Source organism: Erigeron canadensis, chromosome 2 (genome assembly GCF_010389155.1).
Source record: "Erigeron canadensis isolate Cc75 chromosome 2, C_canadensis_v1, whole genome shotgun sequence".
In the NCBI taxonomy this organism is placed as follows: domain Eukaryota; kingdom Viridiplantae; phylum Streptophyta; class Magnoliopsida; order Asterales; family Asteraceae; genus Erigeron; species Erigeron canadensis.
In genome coordinates this window covers 44,805,082-44,824,060 of record NC_057762.1, presented here as the reverse complement: position 1 = coordinate 44,824,060, position 18,979 = coordinate 44,805,082, and the positions used below count along the sequence as shown (strand labels likewise).

General features: G+C 34.0%; 2 protein-coding genes and 1 long non-coding RNA gene across 4 annotated transcripts; all 3 read left to right on the top strand.

Annotated features, from left to right (window-relative positions):
• Nucleotides 1–2,664: 2,664 nt before the first annotated feature.
• LOC122588974 (boron transporter 4-like) lies at nucleotides 2,665–7,436 on the top strand. The gene is made up of 14 exons (XM_043761200.1): nucleotides 2,665–2,835; nucleotides 3,086–3,190; nucleotides 3,558–3,640; nucleotides 3,732–3,924; nucleotides 4,013–4,151; nucleotides 4,242–4,407; nucleotides 4,530–4,696; nucleotides 4,775–4,948; nucleotides 5,027–5,122; nucleotides 5,215–5,331; nucleotides 5,413–5,735; nucleotides 6,125–6,404; nucleotides 6,804–6,935; nucleotides 7,103–7,436. Exons 2-14 carry the CDS (start codon nucleotides 3,087–3,089, stop codon nucleotides 7,136–7,138), a joined length of 2,010 nt encoding a protein of 669 aa, XP_043617135.1. The 5' UTR covers nucleotides 2,665–2,835; nucleotide 3,086; the 3' UTR covers nucleotides 7,139–7,436.
• A 3,128-nt stretch (nucleotides 7,437–10,564) lies between these two features.
• Nucleotides 10,565–14,671, top strand: LOC122588789 ((6-4)DNA photolyase). The gene is made up of 14 exons (XM_043760990.1): nucleotides 10,565–10,954; nucleotides 11,396–11,467; nucleotides 11,753–11,833; nucleotides 11,945–12,124; nucleotides 12,391–12,462; nucleotides 12,566–12,652; nucleotides 12,729–12,827; nucleotides 12,900–12,983; nucleotides 13,305–13,391; nucleotides 13,480–13,551; nucleotides 13,632–13,745; nucleotides 13,840–13,927; nucleotides 14,023–14,118; nucleotides 14,207–14,671. The coding sequence occupies exons 1-14, from the start codon at nucleotides 10,652–10,654 to the stop codon at nucleotides 14,392–14,394; spliced, it is 1,623 nt and encodes a 540-aa protein (XP_043616925.1). The 5' UTR covers nucleotides 10,565–10,651; the 3' UTR covers nucleotides 14,395–14,671.
• Nucleotides 14,672–14,861: 190 nt separating this feature from the next.
• Nucleotides 14,862–18,572, top strand: LOC122586298. 2 transcript variants are annotated; one of them, XR_006321946.1, is made up of 5 exons: nucleotides 14,862–14,948; nucleotides 16,761–16,829; nucleotides 17,231–17,361; nucleotides 17,595–17,642; nucleotides 18,540–18,572. It is a non-coding gene; the product is annotated as an uncharacterized LOC122586298 (long non-coding RNA). The 2 variants fall into 2 exon arrangements; XR_006321947.1 differs by having other exon boundaries at nucleotides 16,931–17,361.
• The last annotated feature ends 407 nt before the right edge of the window (nucleotides 18,573–18,979 follow it).

The window sequence follows — 18,979 nt, the reverse complement described above, 5'->3', positions numbered from 1 at the left end:
CAAAATTTCTTTGATTCTTTCCCCCGTCATTTTCCCTATGTAAACCGAAATTTCTCCCCCCTCATTTTCCCTATAAAATGTACATCCAAAATTTCTACACCACGTAATTACGATACTGACTTGTTTTGATTTTGTAGAATGCATCGACGACATAAAGAAAATATTATTTTATTTGACTGGCAAAATTCCACGTAAAGCACTATTAAAGTCATACGTTTATGTCATACAATTCATATATGATACTTTACCATCCAATTAAGAAAAAGTATATTACATGATATATTATAAGTTTCAAACAAATAAATTATGGCATATATTCGTACGGGACAGCTAAATATTTTATACATTTTTATAGTTTTTATGATATCGGATGGTTTTTGATATTAGAGTTGTATTTTTTTGTAATATATCCAGATAATTTTATTACATTCTTTAGCGCGAATCTGTTAAGACAACGTAAGTTAGATCCCCTATTGCGAGTAAATGATTTACACTTTAAAAGAAAATTAATTTTTATATATAAAGTCAAGTTATAAGTAGTTAATTATAATATAATATTAACATGCATTTGATCTCTTCAATAATAGCCCTATAATAAGAGTATCTATTGTAAAAGTATTTGGTTAATATATGTAATATTACTTTTGATATTGATAATTTTGGTGCAAAAAAAGTGTATTTGGGCGGGAACACCTCAATCCCGTACACTGCTTTGGTATCATATACACCGCCCGTTCAGTATATATCCTAAAAAATCCCCTCCACCAAATACCACACAACATGCATTGCAGGCCGAGATTCGAACTTGCACCTAAGCTCTTTGGTGCAAGGAAAACATGTGTGGGCCCGACTTCTAAGGGTGCGGTTTGCCTCTGGGCTATCAATCCGATGGTTGATATTGATAATTATATAACTCTAATATAAAGTTATGAAAGTGAAAAACATAATTTATAACATTTAATATTTTCAACAACGTTTAATTAAGTTATGTGTATATATATTTAAATGTAGTTGTGTGTATATAAACACTCAATACCGTTTTTTATGAGTTTTGAGTCTCAATATCTCGATGGTATATGACAGAGATTGAGATGTAGACAACCTAAGATAAAATAGGACTTTTGGGCTTGCAAGGAATATAATTTTTGACCTCTCTTCCCAAAGGCAAGAATGTTAACTCCTTAATCCAACTTTGATGGTTTTATACATACTTAAAATAATAAGTAATATATATATATATATATATATATATTGTATTATAAGTTAAAAACATGGATATATTGTTATTATTATTAATTGATTAATTAAGAGAAGTGATATCCGTACCATCATATTTGATGAATGTACCGCTATATACAAACTGTATTACTAACTGTACAAGCCAGTAATGCATAATTGTAGTACATTAATTAAAAAAAATGATACGAATATCACTTCTATTAATTAAACATGTCGTGTAAGTTATAATAAATAAATTTTTATTTTTTTACACTATATTTTAAATAACGATGTATTGCTCTTTATGCTTTCATATGTGATAAATTTATAATTTTGATCCAACATGTACCTATGACTTATCCGGCCTATCCGTCTCAACACAAACTAATATATTTTCCTAAAATGTTTTAATTATATGCCGAGCAATCAACTAAACATATATACCATTAAGTGATGCTAAAAAACTTAATATACCATATTAGCAAGTTGTACAAACAATGCGGCAGGAAGATGATGCTGACAGCGAGAAATATATATATCATTTTTTTTTTTTTTTAAACTCAATAACAACCTTAAAAAAACATCACATCAAGTCATCAATTAATAAATTTATGTTAACTATTAATTATAATTATCTAATATTTAATACTATTTTATAAAGTATTTAGCTTTTTTTTTTAAGAAAAGATAATTTGTACTACATAAATTACTTTTCTTATTTATTTATTAATTTAAACATTTCTATTTAATGACCCTAATGTAACTTTAAATCTAAACCATCCATTTTCCATCTCTCATCAAATCTCAACCCCACATTTATTTCTCTCTCCTTAAAAAATCATTTTATTCATTTAGTTCTTTCAAAATCTTTTATCTCAAAAATCGTATACCGATAAATTATAAAAATTGTATAAGTTTTCTTAAAATTTCATGCTCTTTCATTAGAGAGGTCATTCGATATACTTTCGACGAATTTTTAAATCCGAGGGCGGAACTCATACGGCTAAGACATTTGGTTATCACATTCTATGACTTATCACCTACTATGACCTATCACCCCACCATCCCACCTCCGCAACGCGCAAATACTATCTCTCGTCATTTTAAAATGATCGCTTTTGATCCAACAGTGACAAACCATTTTTTCTCGACCGCTCTTTTATAACTCCACCACCACAACGTCGATGGACCTAATTATAGCCACCCTATGAAGTGCAACTATAGTTATTTAAATTTCAAAAAATAGAAATATATGAGTCATATTACCAAAAAACAAAAAACAAAAATAAAGGGTTATTGGAAAAGGGAGTCAAGAGTTGGTGTGTGTGGGACCGTTAAGTAGAATATGCAAATTAAGGTAGGCAGTACCTAGAATATCCACCAATCCGGCCTTTTCTAAGCAGGCGGGTGATTTAAAGGTTGGACTCCCTCCCTCTTCTTCTCCTCTCTACATTACGTGTTTTTTTATTTTTTATTTTTAACGGCCAACAAAATTGTTACATAATATAATGCCATATAAGATAACTGGCATACATGGTTGGACTCTCTGACACATACAATCAATTTTAAGTTGCAACTTTATTAATTACTTCTTCATATCACCCACTCTTACCTCAGGTTTTCTCCACTCTCAATCTTCTTCATTTTTTTCTTTTTATAAACAAATCACTATTTACCAATTACTAGTTATTATTAATACGATATGATACTAATCAGTTTCTATATCTGGATTTTTAAAGTGATAACTTAATTACTTCAACCTTCTATATGAATCTGTATATATATTATAATAAATAGATAGGAAACCGAATAAGTTTAATTAATTAAGCTGATTGTGTTTGTGCATGTTGTATGTATCGGTTTCAAGAATGGAGCATTTGAAATCTCCGTTCCGAGGGATTGCAGGTGATGTTAGAGGGCGTTCGTTGTGCTACAAACAGGATTGGATTGCCGGTTTTCGCTCTGGATTTGCGTGCGTATTTCTCCTTCACTCTGGCCGGCATCTTGTTTACTTTTGCACTTATGTTATATGTGTGTGCAGTTTTTTAATTTTCATAGTTGAATAGTATATATGTTTGCTGGCTAATAAATGTCAAAACGGCTATATATGCATGTATACATTAAGTACATGAGCTGCTATATATGTATACTTATAGCCTAATGATGTACAGTAATTAGCATGTGACTTTGAATAGTCAACTACATCGAATACTTTTCACTGTATGCTAATAATCTAAACAAGTTTTGTAGTTTTGGACCTTTTGGTAGCATATATATATGTGAAAAATAGTAGTTATTCATCATTGACTCGTGTTGAATAATGGAATTCATGTTTGTAGAATATTAGCTCCAACTACATACATCTTTTTTGCTTCCGCTCTACCTGTAATTGCATTTGGAGAGCAACTTAGCCGAGATACAGGTATTCTGTTGAAGAGAAATTTAGATATAGTTAGATGACAGGGACTAGTGATGAGTTTGTAGGTTCATAATATCCATGGTTTTGTTTGTAGATGGAAGCTTGAGTACCGTTGAAACTTTGGCCTCTACGGCTATTTGTGGTCTCATTCACTCGATATTTGGTGGACAACCTCTTCTTATACTGGGAGTTGCTGAACCTACTATTATAATGTACTCTTACTTGTATAAATTTGCTAAAGGGAGGGAAGCTTTGAGGCAGGAGCTATTCTTGGCCTGGACTGGATGGTAATTTCATTTTTTTTTTTTTTGAAGGCCTTTGTTTGAAAAGATCAGATTAATTGATCAACAGTGATTGTTTGCATTACTGTTGTAGGGTATGCACTTGGACAGCTTTGATGTTGTTTCTTCTGGCAGTATTCAATGCTAGTGTTATTATCAATAGGTTTACGAGGATTGCAGGGGAAACTTTTGGGATGTTAATTTCTGTTCTTTTCATTCAAGAAGCCATCAAGGTAATCATTGGAGATGTAAAAGTTGTGAAGCTGATGGGTTGTTACTATTTTTCAAGTTTCTTATGAGTAGCTTGTGATTTTGTTGCATAGGGACTAGTGAGCGAATTCAAGGTTCCTAAAAATGAGGACGCTAATAATGAGAAGTTTCAATTTCAATGGCTTTACACCAATGGTCTGCTGGCAATTGTATTCTCATTTGGCCTTTTATACACTGCATTGAAGAGTAGGAAAGCAAGATCATGGTGGTTTGGAACAGGTGAATGGAGCAACCTATAATTACATATGGCTTTCCTCTCAACAAGTTTGTGAAGTTACATTACATCGATTATAGGCCAAATCATCATAACATGTACTTAATTACCATTGCATGCAATATAGGTGAACTCAGAAGTTTCATAGCAGACTATGGTGTCCCATTGATGGTTGTAGTGTGGACAATACTCTCATTCAGTGTACCAAGCAACATCCCTTCTGGAGTTCCAAGAAGGCTCTTTAGCCCACTCTTATGGGAACCTGAATCCACATACCACTGGAGCGTAATCAAGGTGCAAATGTGTAAATTTCTAATCACTTGTGATGTTTTGGATCTTAAACTTAGTCCTTACATTGATATTGACTGACAGGATATGGGCAGAGTTCCCCCGGCTTACATCTTCGCGGCTATCATCCCATCTCTTATGATTGCCAGTCTTTATTTCTTCGATCATAGTGTTGCTTCACAAATGGCTCAGCAAAAAGAGTTTAATCTCAAGAATCCTTCAGCCTACCATTATGACATTTTTTTACTTGGATTCATGGTAAACTTTATCATTTTTTTTATTCATATGCACCTTTTGACCACCACAAGCTAATTCTTTCTATTAATATTCTACCAGACCTTACTTTGCGGATTACTTGGTCTACCTCCTTCAAACGGTGTGTTGCCTCAGGCACCGATGCACACTAAAAGCCTAGCTGTTCTAAAAAAACAGGCAAGTCCTTGAAAAAGTAACAGAGGTGTTCTAAGTTCTAACCACTTGATGAGGTTTACTTGTTCCAATTAATGATGAGATTGTTCCACCAGTTTATCAAGAAGAAATTGGTAGAGAGTGCCAAGGAAAGCATAAAGCTTAAAGCTAGCAGTACTGAAATTTACAACAAGATGCAAAATGTGTTCATAGAAATTGATCAATCTTCAACTGTAAATCTCTCAGTCTTTGTTTTTGTAATAAACACTGTTTTAGATATTTAAGTTACAGTAATTGGCGTTCTTCCATCACAGACAACTGCAGTAGTTAATGAACTGAAAAACTTGCAAGAAGCTGTCATGAAAGTTGAAGATGGAAAGGAAAGCACCACGGGGAAATTTGATCCTGAGGAACACATTGATGCTCATTTACCCGTGCGAGTTAATGAGCAAAGGGTCAGCAATCTACTGCAGTCACTTCTTTTAGCAGCATCTATATGCGCTATGCCTCTTATCAAGTTAATACCTACCTCAGTTCTTTGGGGATATTTTGCTTACATGGCTATTGACAGCCTCCCCGGAAACCAGTTTTGGGAAAGGATCTTACTTCTTTTTGTCCCGTCTGGCAGAAGATACAAGTAAGTTTTCAATTAACCAATTAGAGTGGAAAATAGGCATGTACAGGGTTCGTTATATGGGTCAAAAGGGCGGGGCTGGGTTGTATGGTTAGTGTCTCAGGTGTGATATATTAAAAAAGCAAATTGTATGGTTATTGATACCCTCTTTTAAACGAAACGATTTTAAGAGGTTTAGTTTTATGCATTAAAAATACATTTCGGGAAACTGTCAACCCATTTTTCTGGTTTTTGTTTTAAACTATTTCTGTTTTACCATCTTGACTTGGTAGAGATCAACACGTTTTTTGAATTGATATATTTATAAGTAAAAATTTGATTTTGCATCCTCTAGTCCCAATGATTATTCAAATTTCGTTTTATATTCATGGTTTCTTGTGTAAATGTGGCAGGGTTTTCGAGAAGGTGCATGCTTCGTTTGTTGAGTTTGTGCCCTTTAGAAGCATAGTTATATTCACAATGTTCCAGATTGTCTATTTCCTTGTTTGTTATGGTGTGACATGGATTCCTACGGCTGGCATTCTCTTTCCCATGCCCTTCTTCCTTCTCATTGTGATACGACAACACATTCTACCAAAGTTGTTCCAACCGCACCATTTAAGGGAACTGGATGCAGCCGAGTATGAGGAAATTGTGGGTGGTCCATCACGTGCTCCCAGCTTTAATCTCAGGGTAAGTTTCCAATCGACAGTCACAAGCTTTCAACAAGCAACATGGGTTGTATTTTATCTCCAACGAGTTAAAATTAAGGGTATTTCTAAAATTGTAAGCTAAAAGGCGTTAAGGGTTAATTGGTTAAAAGTCACCTAGAATGCTTTCAAAGTCCTTAAAACTTTAAACGTATATTACAGAAAATAAATTTGACTATAACTTCAACATTATAATTCTTAGAATCTAGCTTATTCAATATTTATAAACTAATAAAAGGTCTTCTGTAAAAGTGTTTGGCTTTCCTCCACGTGACCCGCCTGTTTGGATATATTGCATGTCTTGACTCTTGACCCAAACCCATTTTTTGGTGCATTACACAACTCTCGTGAGCTGTACATAATTTCACTTCTTATAACACAGGAAACTGATCATGCTGGTGGTGGGAGTACCGAAGGTGATATCTGTGATGCTGAAATACTAGATGAACTGACTACAAGTAGAGGAGAGCTGAAGGTTCGAAATCTAAGCTTTAAAGAAGATAGACGCACTCAGGTAACAATAAGTATTATTGAATTAATACACCTTTGCATTTCAATACTTCTTTGATTAATCTTTAAGCTCATGCTAATTGCTAAACATTTCTTTTTAAAATTTATTTATTACATATGTTAAGATTTTTATTTGCCGTTAAGTCGTGGTGTATTTTTGTATATTTGCAGCAAGTCTACCATGGTGATCAAATTCAGCCTGAGTGAAAGATCACCGATTTTAGTAATAGACTAATAGATACTAAAAGCTGCATTTGGGGTTAAAATGTTAAATATGCTGCAGGACTGCATGCAGGAGTACTAAAACTTGGTCCAAAGGCCCAATGAAACATTGCAGCTAAAAAGACAAGTATTGGGGATCAAGCCCAAAAAAGTCGATTACTTTGATTTGACCATACTCGATGTCGATGCAGGGCCTATTATGATTTTGTCGTTAAAGTGATACTTTGAATTGATTCGCTAGTATTTGAATCCGTGAAATAATACTTATATAATGTACACATAATAAACGAAGCTGACGTTGCACTTATGGTATACGTACTTGTGGAAATGTTACTTTTCTGTCAATATGGTGCGGCTAGTTTTGGACTTTTGGTAGCGAACCAATAATAATAATAGTAATATGATAACATTAATATGTTATTTTTTAAAAATAAATATACTTACTAAACAAACTAAAATAGAATTGTATAAACATTATTATCGTGTTGAAAAAGAGTATTTTTGAGTTTTGAAAAAAGTTAGTACAAGTAACGCATAACAAATGCGTGGCACCACGTGGATAACCTTATCCATCTGCCACACTTGTCAAGTTGTCATCTTTTATTACCCCCCTTCCCTTTGTTTTTCCTACAGATCCTCTCACAATCCCACTTCCATCTCCATCATCAAAGAAAAAAAAGATCAAAATATCTGAATTTTTGTCTTCTTTCCTTTTCATTTTTTCTGAAAGTAATAATTAGAATAAAATGACAATAATAACACCACTCTCTTCCATTTCTCTCCATCCCATCATCACTACCTACAGCAAAACAACCAACCAGGTCGTCACAAAACCACCGGCAGCAACCGGTTCCAACAAATGGTGGACCCCACTCACCAGATCCAGCAACAAACCGTTAACCGAAACCTCAGATCCGGATAACAACAACATCAACAGCAGCAGCAGCAAATCACGATTCACTCCAGGTTGCTTCACTGAAGAAAAAGCCAAGCAACTGAGAATGAAGACTACTGAAATGTCTAACTTCCATGACATCATGTATCACTCCGCCATCGCTTCTCGCCTTGCTTCCGATGTCTCCGACGGCCGGTGAATTCTAGGACAGTGTGTGTGTACGATCAAGTAGTTTCATGGATCTTAAATAATTTGTTTTTATCATGTCATGTGGTTTGTGTGATGTAATTAAACGTGACAGAAATCACAGTAAATAATTCTACTTTGCCTTCGTTTTTTTCTTCTATTTCTATCCATTCTAATTGACTAATTATATATTTATACGTATACGAAGTCAACATGTATAACAGTTGACCACGTCTTTCAGCACAAGCTTAATTACTTGAACCGATCACCATTTCAGAGTTCAGACTGAAGAAACGCAATCAAAAGTACAAATATATATCCATGTTGTATTTTATTAATTGAAACCGGATCTAACCTAGTACTCGTAGATAAAAACTGTTGCGACCCCACACAGATGTACAAAAAGTTGACCATTTTGATCCAACAGTTATCCAACCCATCCATATTGCCACATCTGCAGCCTCTCTAATGCATTGTGCTAAATTTCAATTTAAGATCTGCTTCACATAGAAGAAATTACAAAAACATCAGCATGAGGATCACGATAGCTAGTAAGTTCTCATCATTATGAGTATGAGCCTCGAAGGATAGATAACAATGCGAGAAATAAAATTATAAAACAGAAAAGAACTACATTCAAAATAAGCTTAAAAAGCTATAAGCAACCCAACACAAAAGTAAATACAAGCTTAGTATCCCCAATGGTATGCATGGAGCACAAACTTGCTAACAATCTTGGTGTTTACTTTAGGCGAATTTTGTTTCGGTAAGGAACTTTTTTTTTTTTCCCTACTAATGAGCCATTGCCTTATCTTTTATTTCTCATCAAAAATATTATAACGTACATAGGTAAGGAAGTTTGATTCAATTTTTAACTATAAATACAAATTTTCAAAAATTTTGATACAAGGTAATTTGGCCACGTTATCTGGTCATACAATGTTGACCATGTTGCCTAATGTTTCTCCAATGTGGCGACTATATATATGGCGCCTGAAAACCAGTTAACTTACACAATTACTTTGACCATGGGAACGCAAAGTTCAGTTGAAATGGAAACCCGGGTTACCAGTCTATGCAATTTGCGTGAAAAAGCAAATAGTAACATTAGAAATAAGCATCTTTAAGTGAAATTCATTTGCAATATAGAATTTACTTACGAGGCATGCATGGTCGTATGACCTGAGAATGCCTTGATGCCATGGTTTGATGAATAAGAACGTAGTTATAAGAAATTTGTAAACATAAGGAAGAGGTGTCGGAAGGAAATTAGGAATGTAGTTAGTTACTCATGATTATTGTGGAACAGATGAAGTTATAAGCAGAGTGGATTAGTCGATAAACAAATGAGCTACAAAGTGGGAGCAAGAGGCTGATACATTGCATCCATATTAATTTCCCCAACTCGAGTTAAAAATCAATGACTAAGAGATTCTCTCAAGTTAAGTTGGGGAAATATAATAAAAATCAATAACTAAGATTCAAATATTATTTTTGATCATTGATTTTCATTTAAAAGTCAAGATTACTCTAGTCATGTTAGAAGTAACTTGAGGAAATCTCCTCCCATTAATACATGGTGTATAATTGACCATGTCATTCTTGATTCTACAACTTGTTGGTTTATGCTACTGTTTAATTTTACTCTTTTTTTAAAAAAATAAAAAATAAAATTTAAACAATTTGTTCAAACTAATTTTATTTGATCAAAAGACAAACGTATACTCGATCTTACACAACATGACATTCAAAGCATTTGGTTTAATTTTTCATTTTGAAAGTTTTGCTAGAGCGGTGCCAACGGCAAATTCAGTTGCCTCGTCGGTCTTTTTAGTTAGTGGCACGACTTCTTCAGTTTGACTCTTTGGTTTGTTTTGTTCGGTTAAGTGAGGAGTAAAGAGACAAGGTGTGTTCAAAGGTATCTATACGTGTATTTATATATGTGTAAAGTGAAAAAAAATCGAAGAAAATATACACTTTTATTAAGTGCTGACTATAATATGCCGACTATAATATGTCAAAATATCCTTAATGGAAAATGATTAATTAATTTAATTGGTGTGCTTAAATATGTACCTAAAACCTTAAAAATTTGACATGTAAATTCCACTAATTCTCTTTCTTAATCCTGCCTTTTAACTTTTTCACATGTCATCGTCTTACAATTAGACACATCTTTAAATACACCAATTAAGTTGATTTAACATTATCTTTATAAAGTTAATATTTGGAGTCGTCCTTGGCCGCGAGACCGACCACGTCCGTGTTTAAAAAAGCGGTTTAAAAAACCTCATCGTGTCACATATCCCTCCATTTCTCAACCACCCATATAAATATGCCTCTCTTTCTCTCTCTAAAATTTCATCTCAAAACTTAACCGACCCATTTCTCTTCCTCGATCTATATCTCATCCAAACATGGCATCCGGGTCGAACTCTTTAATGTGGTTCAGGAAGGGTCTTCGGATCCACGACAACCCGGCCCTCGAGTACGCTGCCAAAAACTCTAGTCATGTCTACCCGGTCTTTGTCATTGACCCACATTACATGAAGCCTGACCCAACCGCATTCTCACCGGGCTCGAAATTTGCGGGGTTGAACCGTATCCGGTTCTTACTCGAAAGTTTAACTGATCTGGATTGTAGTTTGAAGAAAATTAGTTCACGTTTGTTGGTACTACATGGCGACCCTGGCGATGTTGTGATTCGTTGTTTGAAAGAGGTAACTACAGCTTAGATTTTTACGAATTTGTGTTCATAGTTTTATGTTTGTTCAATGAAAGACTTGACAAATGTGCGAAATAAAAGTTACTCGTATATATTAGGTGTTTGACTAATCAGTATTCGTTGCTTTGTATACTTTGATAGAAAGTTCATTCTAGGCATCTTAACTTCTTAAGCAACTAAGAATCTAGGATTAAGAGATAAATAAATGTAACTATCGACCCATTTCAACACGTTCGACCCGTTTCACTATTTGTTTAACCCGTTTGACTAGCTAGAGGTAAAAGACTCGACATTGCTGCCTGTGTGATCTAGCGTTACGACACTTTCTTTTTAATGTTCTTCTTTATTATTATTTTAATTTTCTTTTCGTGCCGACTGTGGAACGCTGATGAGTTTTTTCTTTTAAGTCATCTGTGATACATTATGTTCTTTGCAGTGGGACATAAAAAAGCTTTGCTTCGAGTATGATACAGATCCATATTATCAAGCTTTAGACCGTAAAGTTAAGGTAAGTATGCTTAATTTTTGAACTTCAAATTGTGTATTATCATCTCCCAGTATCTGCAAGTTTGTGGAACTGTAGGCATTTTAAGTTGACCTTTAGCATATCAAGATAAAATAAATTAAAAAACTGCATAATACTCCTCATTTACCTTTGTTGTTGCATATGTATTACTATCAGTACCATACTCTAATTCATTATATTGCATAATGACATGTTTTTAGGTAGTAAACTTAGTCTTTATGTGCTCCTTGATGAATTTGATTATGAAAGAGTTATTGTTACCTACAGAATTATGCTTTGGATAGTGGCGTAGAGATATTCTCTCCAGTGAGTCATACACTATTTAATCCTGCAGAAATTATCCAAAAGGTATATCTCATTAACATGTATTTGACACATGAACATTGAGATAACATTCATTTTTTCTGGTTACTCAGCATTACACTTTTTTTGATACAAATGGTTTTATGTAATGAACAGAATGGAGGAAAACCGCCAATGAATTGCCAATTGATTCTGAAAATTGCTGGCGAACCTCATTGGTTATCATCCTCGCTCTCTACCACAGTCCCTACACTTCCTCCTGTTGGGGATGTTGGAAGTTGTGAAATTTCAGAAGTTCCAACAGTTAAACAACTTGGATATGAAGACAATCAAGAGGTGTGTGTAATAATATCTATGAGAACATCTTAATTTTTTTCATATATAACTTGCGGAACATTTAGAAGGATTCAGAGTTGTTAACATGCAAACTCGAACAAGGCTTCTTCTCCTTCTTTTCTTTTGTTTAAAGTGTAACATAAACGCTAGAAAATTTTATAGTTGTAGTACATATCTGGATCGTGTGTGTGAAAGTACTCAAGTAGTGCATACTGTGGTCAAAGACCATATATCCTCCACTGCTTACAATAATCTCTACACTGCAGGACGAAACACCTATATTTAAAGGTGGTGAATCTGAAGCGCTGAGGAGACTTAGAGAATCAATTAATGATAAGGTTACACATTTGATTGATCGTTACACTTTCTACTCTTTGGTTATGATCATCCGCAAAAATGCAAGTACCTTCTATTTTGGTCTTCATTACTACATAATTTCAGGAATGGGTTGCCAAATTTGAGAAGCCAAATGGTGATCCGTCTGCATTTTTAAAGCCTGCGACGACAATGTTATCACCTTACTTAAAAGTAAGTTAGTGCTGTAAATTTCTTTATTCTTGTCTCCCGAGGCTTCTAATCCCATTTGTTTGCTATTGTATGGAAGTTTGGCTGCTTATCTTCAAGGTATTTTTACCAATGCCTCAAAGAAATTGAAAAAGAGGTCAAACACCATACCCTTCCGCCAGTTTCTCTTAGTGGACAGGTCAGTATACTTGATTCTAACAAGAAATGGTTGCATATCTGGTGGCTTGATTTATACTTTTGGCTTTTACAGCTGTTATGGAGAGACTTCTTCTACACTGTTGGTTTTGGCACTGTTAATTTCGACCGAATGAGGAATAATGCAATTTGCAGACAGGTAACCATTTAAGGTTTTAATAGGTTACATCTCATCAGCAAATCATCCTAGTTCATGTAAAATAAAGATGTTTGTAGTTTACCATATATCTCCTAAAAGATAAACAAATGCATGACAGATAAACATATTTCAGAGTTATTTAGGAGTCCTTTAGGAATATATGCAGGACTGGCCAAAAATCAAATTCCAACTTATGCAAAATACTGAAATTTTAGCTAGAGGTACTTGAATATAGTAAAAGATATTCAATATCGGTGTTTGAGAAGTGGCTATTCTACACTTTGCTGCATTTCGGCTACCAAATGATTGAACTTTTTGTAGATACCTTGGAATAACGATGACGAATTGCTGGCTGCATGGAGGGATGCTCGGACAGGGTTTCCTTGGATCGATGCCATCATGGTCCAGGTTTATAGTTAATACTTGTATCAACTTTACTTGTTCCAACTATCTAAATCGAGTAATTTTGAGTTGATGCTCATCTATGTTCTTGTAGCTCCGGAAATGGGGTTGGATCCACCATTTGGCTCGCCATTCTGTTGCTTGCTTTCTAACTCGGGGAGATCTGGTAAATGGCTGTAGTATCTTACAAGATTACTCATTTTTATAGCTTCTACTGACTGAACTTAAATAACTCTCTGTTCACAGTTTGTTCACTGGGAAAAAGGGCGTGATGTTTTTGAGAGACTCCTCGTGGATTCAGATTGGGCGATTAACAACGGAAACTGGTTATGGCTATCATGCTCAGCATTTTTCTACCAGGTGATTACCCTACTTCTTACTTCATCAATCACTAGATACAAAATGGCAACATTTGTAAAATAACCAACAACCATGTTTTTATTCTTTTGGTCAGTATCATCGTATCTATTCTCCGATAACATTTGGGAAGAAATATGATCCTACTGGTGCATACATCAGACACTTTCTTCCTGTCCTAAAAGGTCAAACTTCACTTGCTTTTCTGGTTTTTGTTAATAGTAGTATATTATATATAGCCATTTAGGCACAGAATCTGAAGTCATTTGTAACGATACAGATATGCCCAAAGAGTATATTTACGAGCCATGGACAGCTCCATTAAGCATTCAAACAAAAGCAAATTGTATCATAGGAAAAGACTATCCAAAACCAAGTAAGTATAATTTCATGAACATTATTTGTTTACTCTAATCAAATCATATTCTAATTCAAATACTTTTCCGTGTGCATTGTGCTTTTAGTAATTTCTCATGAAATTGCAAGCAAAGAATGCAAGAACAAGATAGCTGCAGCGTACAAGCTGTACAAGACGAACAATGGTCAGGTGAGCGATGAAGACTTGCAAAAGTTACGGAGACAAATGGTGGATAACTTAGACCACAACCAAGGGACCGGATCTAGAAGACTCAAACAGCAAAAGTTAATTTGATGATCCATGGCTCAAATGTTTTGATTCAATCATTTCGGCTTGCTCACATCATCCAAACTCACCTATACCCATACATTGGCATGAACATCTAATTTGATTCATCATGAAGTTTTGGCTATGCATGCTTATGCCTTAAAAGTTTGTATGCATACTTGTATTGGGACTAGACTAACTAGTGATTTTAGAATCTAATGTTTCTGAATCAATTGACAAATTGTTTACCATATTTTTTAAATTATAACTTATACTATCTATATCTTCTTTATCTTTAAACTCATTTAATCTTGTTACAAATAGTACAAAATAATTTTAATCGTAGATTTATAACATGTGGTAAGTTAGAGTTTGTATGTATATTGGATTTGATGGACCTACCGGCCCATGGGCCGCTCAACACCTTGATTCGTTGACTTGTAATAAGCGGCTGACTTCTCAAATTCGTATTTTCCGATCTTTTCAGAGATCTAATTATGTCATAATTGCTCCATCGCCGGTGACTCTCCGGCCATCTACCTCCGTCGTTGTTATCTATCGTCATAGTTCTTTAGAAACAGGTACTTTTTTTTTCATCTCATTTAAACATTATTAATTTATTATTCTGCTTAGATATGTATATGTTTGTGATGTATGTGTTGTTAATTGGTAGGAAGTTTAATTTAAAAGTAAATTGAAGATATAATTATAAAATAATATCTATTGTGACCGGCCAATGAGCTGGAGGAGCTTCAAATTTGTTGATGATTTTGGTAATAACGGATAACTACTACTGTATAACCTTAATTTACTTGAAAACTTTGTATTTCTTTTTTGCTATCATTCACATTAAATTACACTGGTATTTGTATAAAGCTATCGTGTTGATATCTTTTGTGATATGACTGTTTGATTTCGTTTTGGGGAAGTTTAGTGACGGCCAGTATTTTATTGACTTGAATGGTTGGATACGGTGAATTATGCAAAGTTTTTGTCGGCCAGGGAACTATTTTTAGAATGAGCAAGACCATCTATCCGGTGATATCTATGTAATGACCAAACTGAATCATTGTTAGATGGTCCCGTATTTTGTTACGTATATATTTCTCATTGACTAGAGAAGTAGAGATTAGTGTCAATTATGGTATAATGTAATTTTAAAGTTTTCTGATGACCAGAAGTTTCAACATTATTAGTCTCTTAACTTGCAGTTGATTGAAATGAATATACTCCAACCTGCAAGTCAAGTTTTTTGGTGACATATATTAATACTCTTTTGTATCGAGTTTAAAATAGACAGGCGGCAGTTGTGGACACTCTCATCTGAATTCAATGGAAACTTCTGTATAGAGAGGGAAGTATGTAAAAGTAACATAATTTGTTCTATTAATATGTCTTGTCATATTATTTTCTCAATGTAATTCCATAAAATTACAATAGATATGAATATTACCAAGTGCTAGGTGCCTCTTAAGTGTTTCCCGGGTTGATTACAATTATTTTGTCTTCATTATGGGGATGTCTTCATGCCATACCAACATGACCTTTACCATGATGACTTCTCTCCTTTGTGTAAAGTGCATGCTACCTTATAATCCAACAGATCAATGAACAAAAAGACCCTGTACTCTTTATGGCATGACATACCTCTTTTACCTCAACTAAAAACCATTTCAGTTCATGCTCTTTATTTGCTTAACACACTTGTACTATGACTCATAAAGCTGCAACCCTCACTACATAGAGAAAATGTAATGCATTTCTAGAAATAATAGGAAATTTTCCGTAGTAAGTGATAATGTTTTGTTTTCCTCTAATGTTGGAGTTCGTTTGGTTTTTATATCTGAGTGACCGGATGGTTGTTTCAATACCGCAGTAGCTGTTATGGTACGATTTTTATACCAGGCCTAACGTACTAGTGGTACTTTGTCATTATAGAATATTTTTTAATTGTCCTGTTAGTTTGTTGATTTAATAAAGTTATCTGCATACGCTGCTGAAGTGCTGATGCTGTTACTCTTTAAGTTGTTGATTTATTATGTTTATGCTTTTACGCTTTGCTATAATGCTATTGATGCTTATATTGATTTTTTTCATAAAGTTTAGAAGTTTAATTTTTCGATGAGGTTCATTGTTCTTTGTTATCTTAGAACGCATAATATGTGTCCACATAGGGAATTAGGGATAATACAGTCTTTATTCTTGTGATAAAAAAGAGACTATTTCGTGGGGTGGGAATTAGTAACGCTAGTTCGTAGTATTTCTTAGACTTTGTGTCTATACTGTTTTGTCCTTTGTTTAGTCATGTTTGAAGGGTTATATTTTTTAGATTTATTTTCATTTCACTCCCAGCAAATGTAATCTTGTGTTGTTAAATTAAAAATCACCTGCAGGAATCACCTGCCATGATCAAGTTGTATAATGACCGGAGATCATTGGATGCCCTGGTGCAGCAGAAGGTGGTGAGTCAACTCTACCAATTGTGCTTTTGTGTTAAACTGCTAAATCTTTTATCTGCTACACCATATAACTATTTTAGTTTTTATGTTGTGCTGTTTGACAGCTGATTAACAGATATTATAAATCTTTTTGAAAGAGGATGGACATGATGTTTTTTGATTTTGGCTAAAGAAAGATGAACCACATGCATGCCCCGTGTGCTTTAACATAATTGAAATGGGTCGAAGATTCAAACAATAATATATCTCAGACAGAGAGTGGTTTGGGCCAAACCATCTGTTTTGAACTCGAGAAAAATCAACCATTACTTCATATCGACCTTAAATAATTTGAAACTCGAGAAAAACAATATCCAAAAGTTCAATGATTAACATTGATAACTTGTCATCTTCATGCTTCACAGTTGAAAGTGGTGGGCCAGGAGGACCTCCAGATTGTCACGGTGACGATAATGAACATCACTGATTGCAACAGCTTCCATCTTCATGTAGTAGAATAAGAATCTGGTGACATTACAGGACAGAGTCATCTCAAGTATGCTCTGCACACTCAAGATTCAAATAATTTTACGTCGTATTTTGTTTTAATTTGCTCTGTGTCTTACCCACGAGTCATTTTGGCCCTATATGAAGCATATATTCTTCCTTAGCTTTTTGAATTTCCAGATTGTTGGATGTGTCATCATCAACCGGAATTATGGTCTCCATACGGACCATCAAACTTAACTCGGTTCTAACTGGGAATATTTTTAATGGCTTTAAGTGCAGGCTCTCATCAGCACAAGGTTGTCTGTCACTAAATCCCACAGCATTGAGGTAGAGATTCCTTTTTTTTTTTTTTTAATATTTAATTTTTAATTTTTTTTAATGTCCTCCTTAGTGCTAATACCTACCTTTGGGTCTTTGGGGTCTCATTTTGGCTCATTTTTGAGACGGCCAAACTTTGATAAATGATGTGCTTTTGTTTGGACTCTTTTTTAAATCATACTTTTAAAGGCGATAAATGATGGAGTTTTATAATTTAATTATAAAAAGCACAAACCTAAAACGTTTAAGCCTGCAACCGAAATGTCAATAAACGACAAGCGTTTCTATGTTTAAAGCTCTAACCCATTCTTTACATGTTTGGTTTTGAACCCATGCCACTAGCAACTACCTTGGTCGCATGTTTAGTCCTTGATGATTTGTCTATCAAAATTGAACAATGGAAATGAATATCAAATGAGAATAAACTACAACCGAAACACAAATTGCAAACGTAGTTGCATGCTGTTATTCATTTCAATCGGAAATTAATAGGTCGAATCCCATCTTTATGCAAATTTTTGTAATTATGCAACTCAGTGACCGTCCCAAGAATTGAAATGTCCAAGTCGAGTCGGAAAAAAAATGTCCTTAACTTCTAGCGAATCCAAATATATAAACAAATTTTTTTTATAAATGATAAATGATGTTATAAAAATAAAATATATACATAACAAAATTATAGTATTAACTAATTAAATGGAATTATAATACATATATATATATTTCATATTATACATTATTATATATGATATATATTTAAAAATTCAAAATTTTGTGCCCCATTTAAAAGTGCTATGTCTGTGAATCGGGTTTGCTCCCCTTTAGCCCCCCATAATGCAACGTAGTAGTTTCAAATTTTCAATATACTACTGAGTATATTTTTAACTGTATGTCATGAAATTACAGTCATCTAATACTCGTAAGGGGCAAGAGTGTAGTCGATAAGTTTTATCGGTAAGTTGGTTTGGCTAGTATTGGCTATTGGCTCTTTGGCAACATTATAGCATATGTATTGACAAACATTGACAAGGTGAATTGATAATTTGGATCGGCTATATTTGGCCGATTGTGACAAACATTGGTAAGAGTACAAGATTTTTTTATTTTTATTTGACTTTTTTGTGACAAGAATTGGCAAAAAAAAATAAAAAAAAATATAGCACTACACCATAGGTTTTGGTAAAAATTGGCAAGCTTTAGCTTCAAATTGACGACATGTGTTAAGCTCTTATTGGATATAAAATTGCCAATTTGTCGATGTTTGGCTTACTCCATTGCCCCTAATAAGCATATTCTAGAAGAATCAATGTAAATGAGGACCATGAGGTAAGTTGAGATTCAAATTA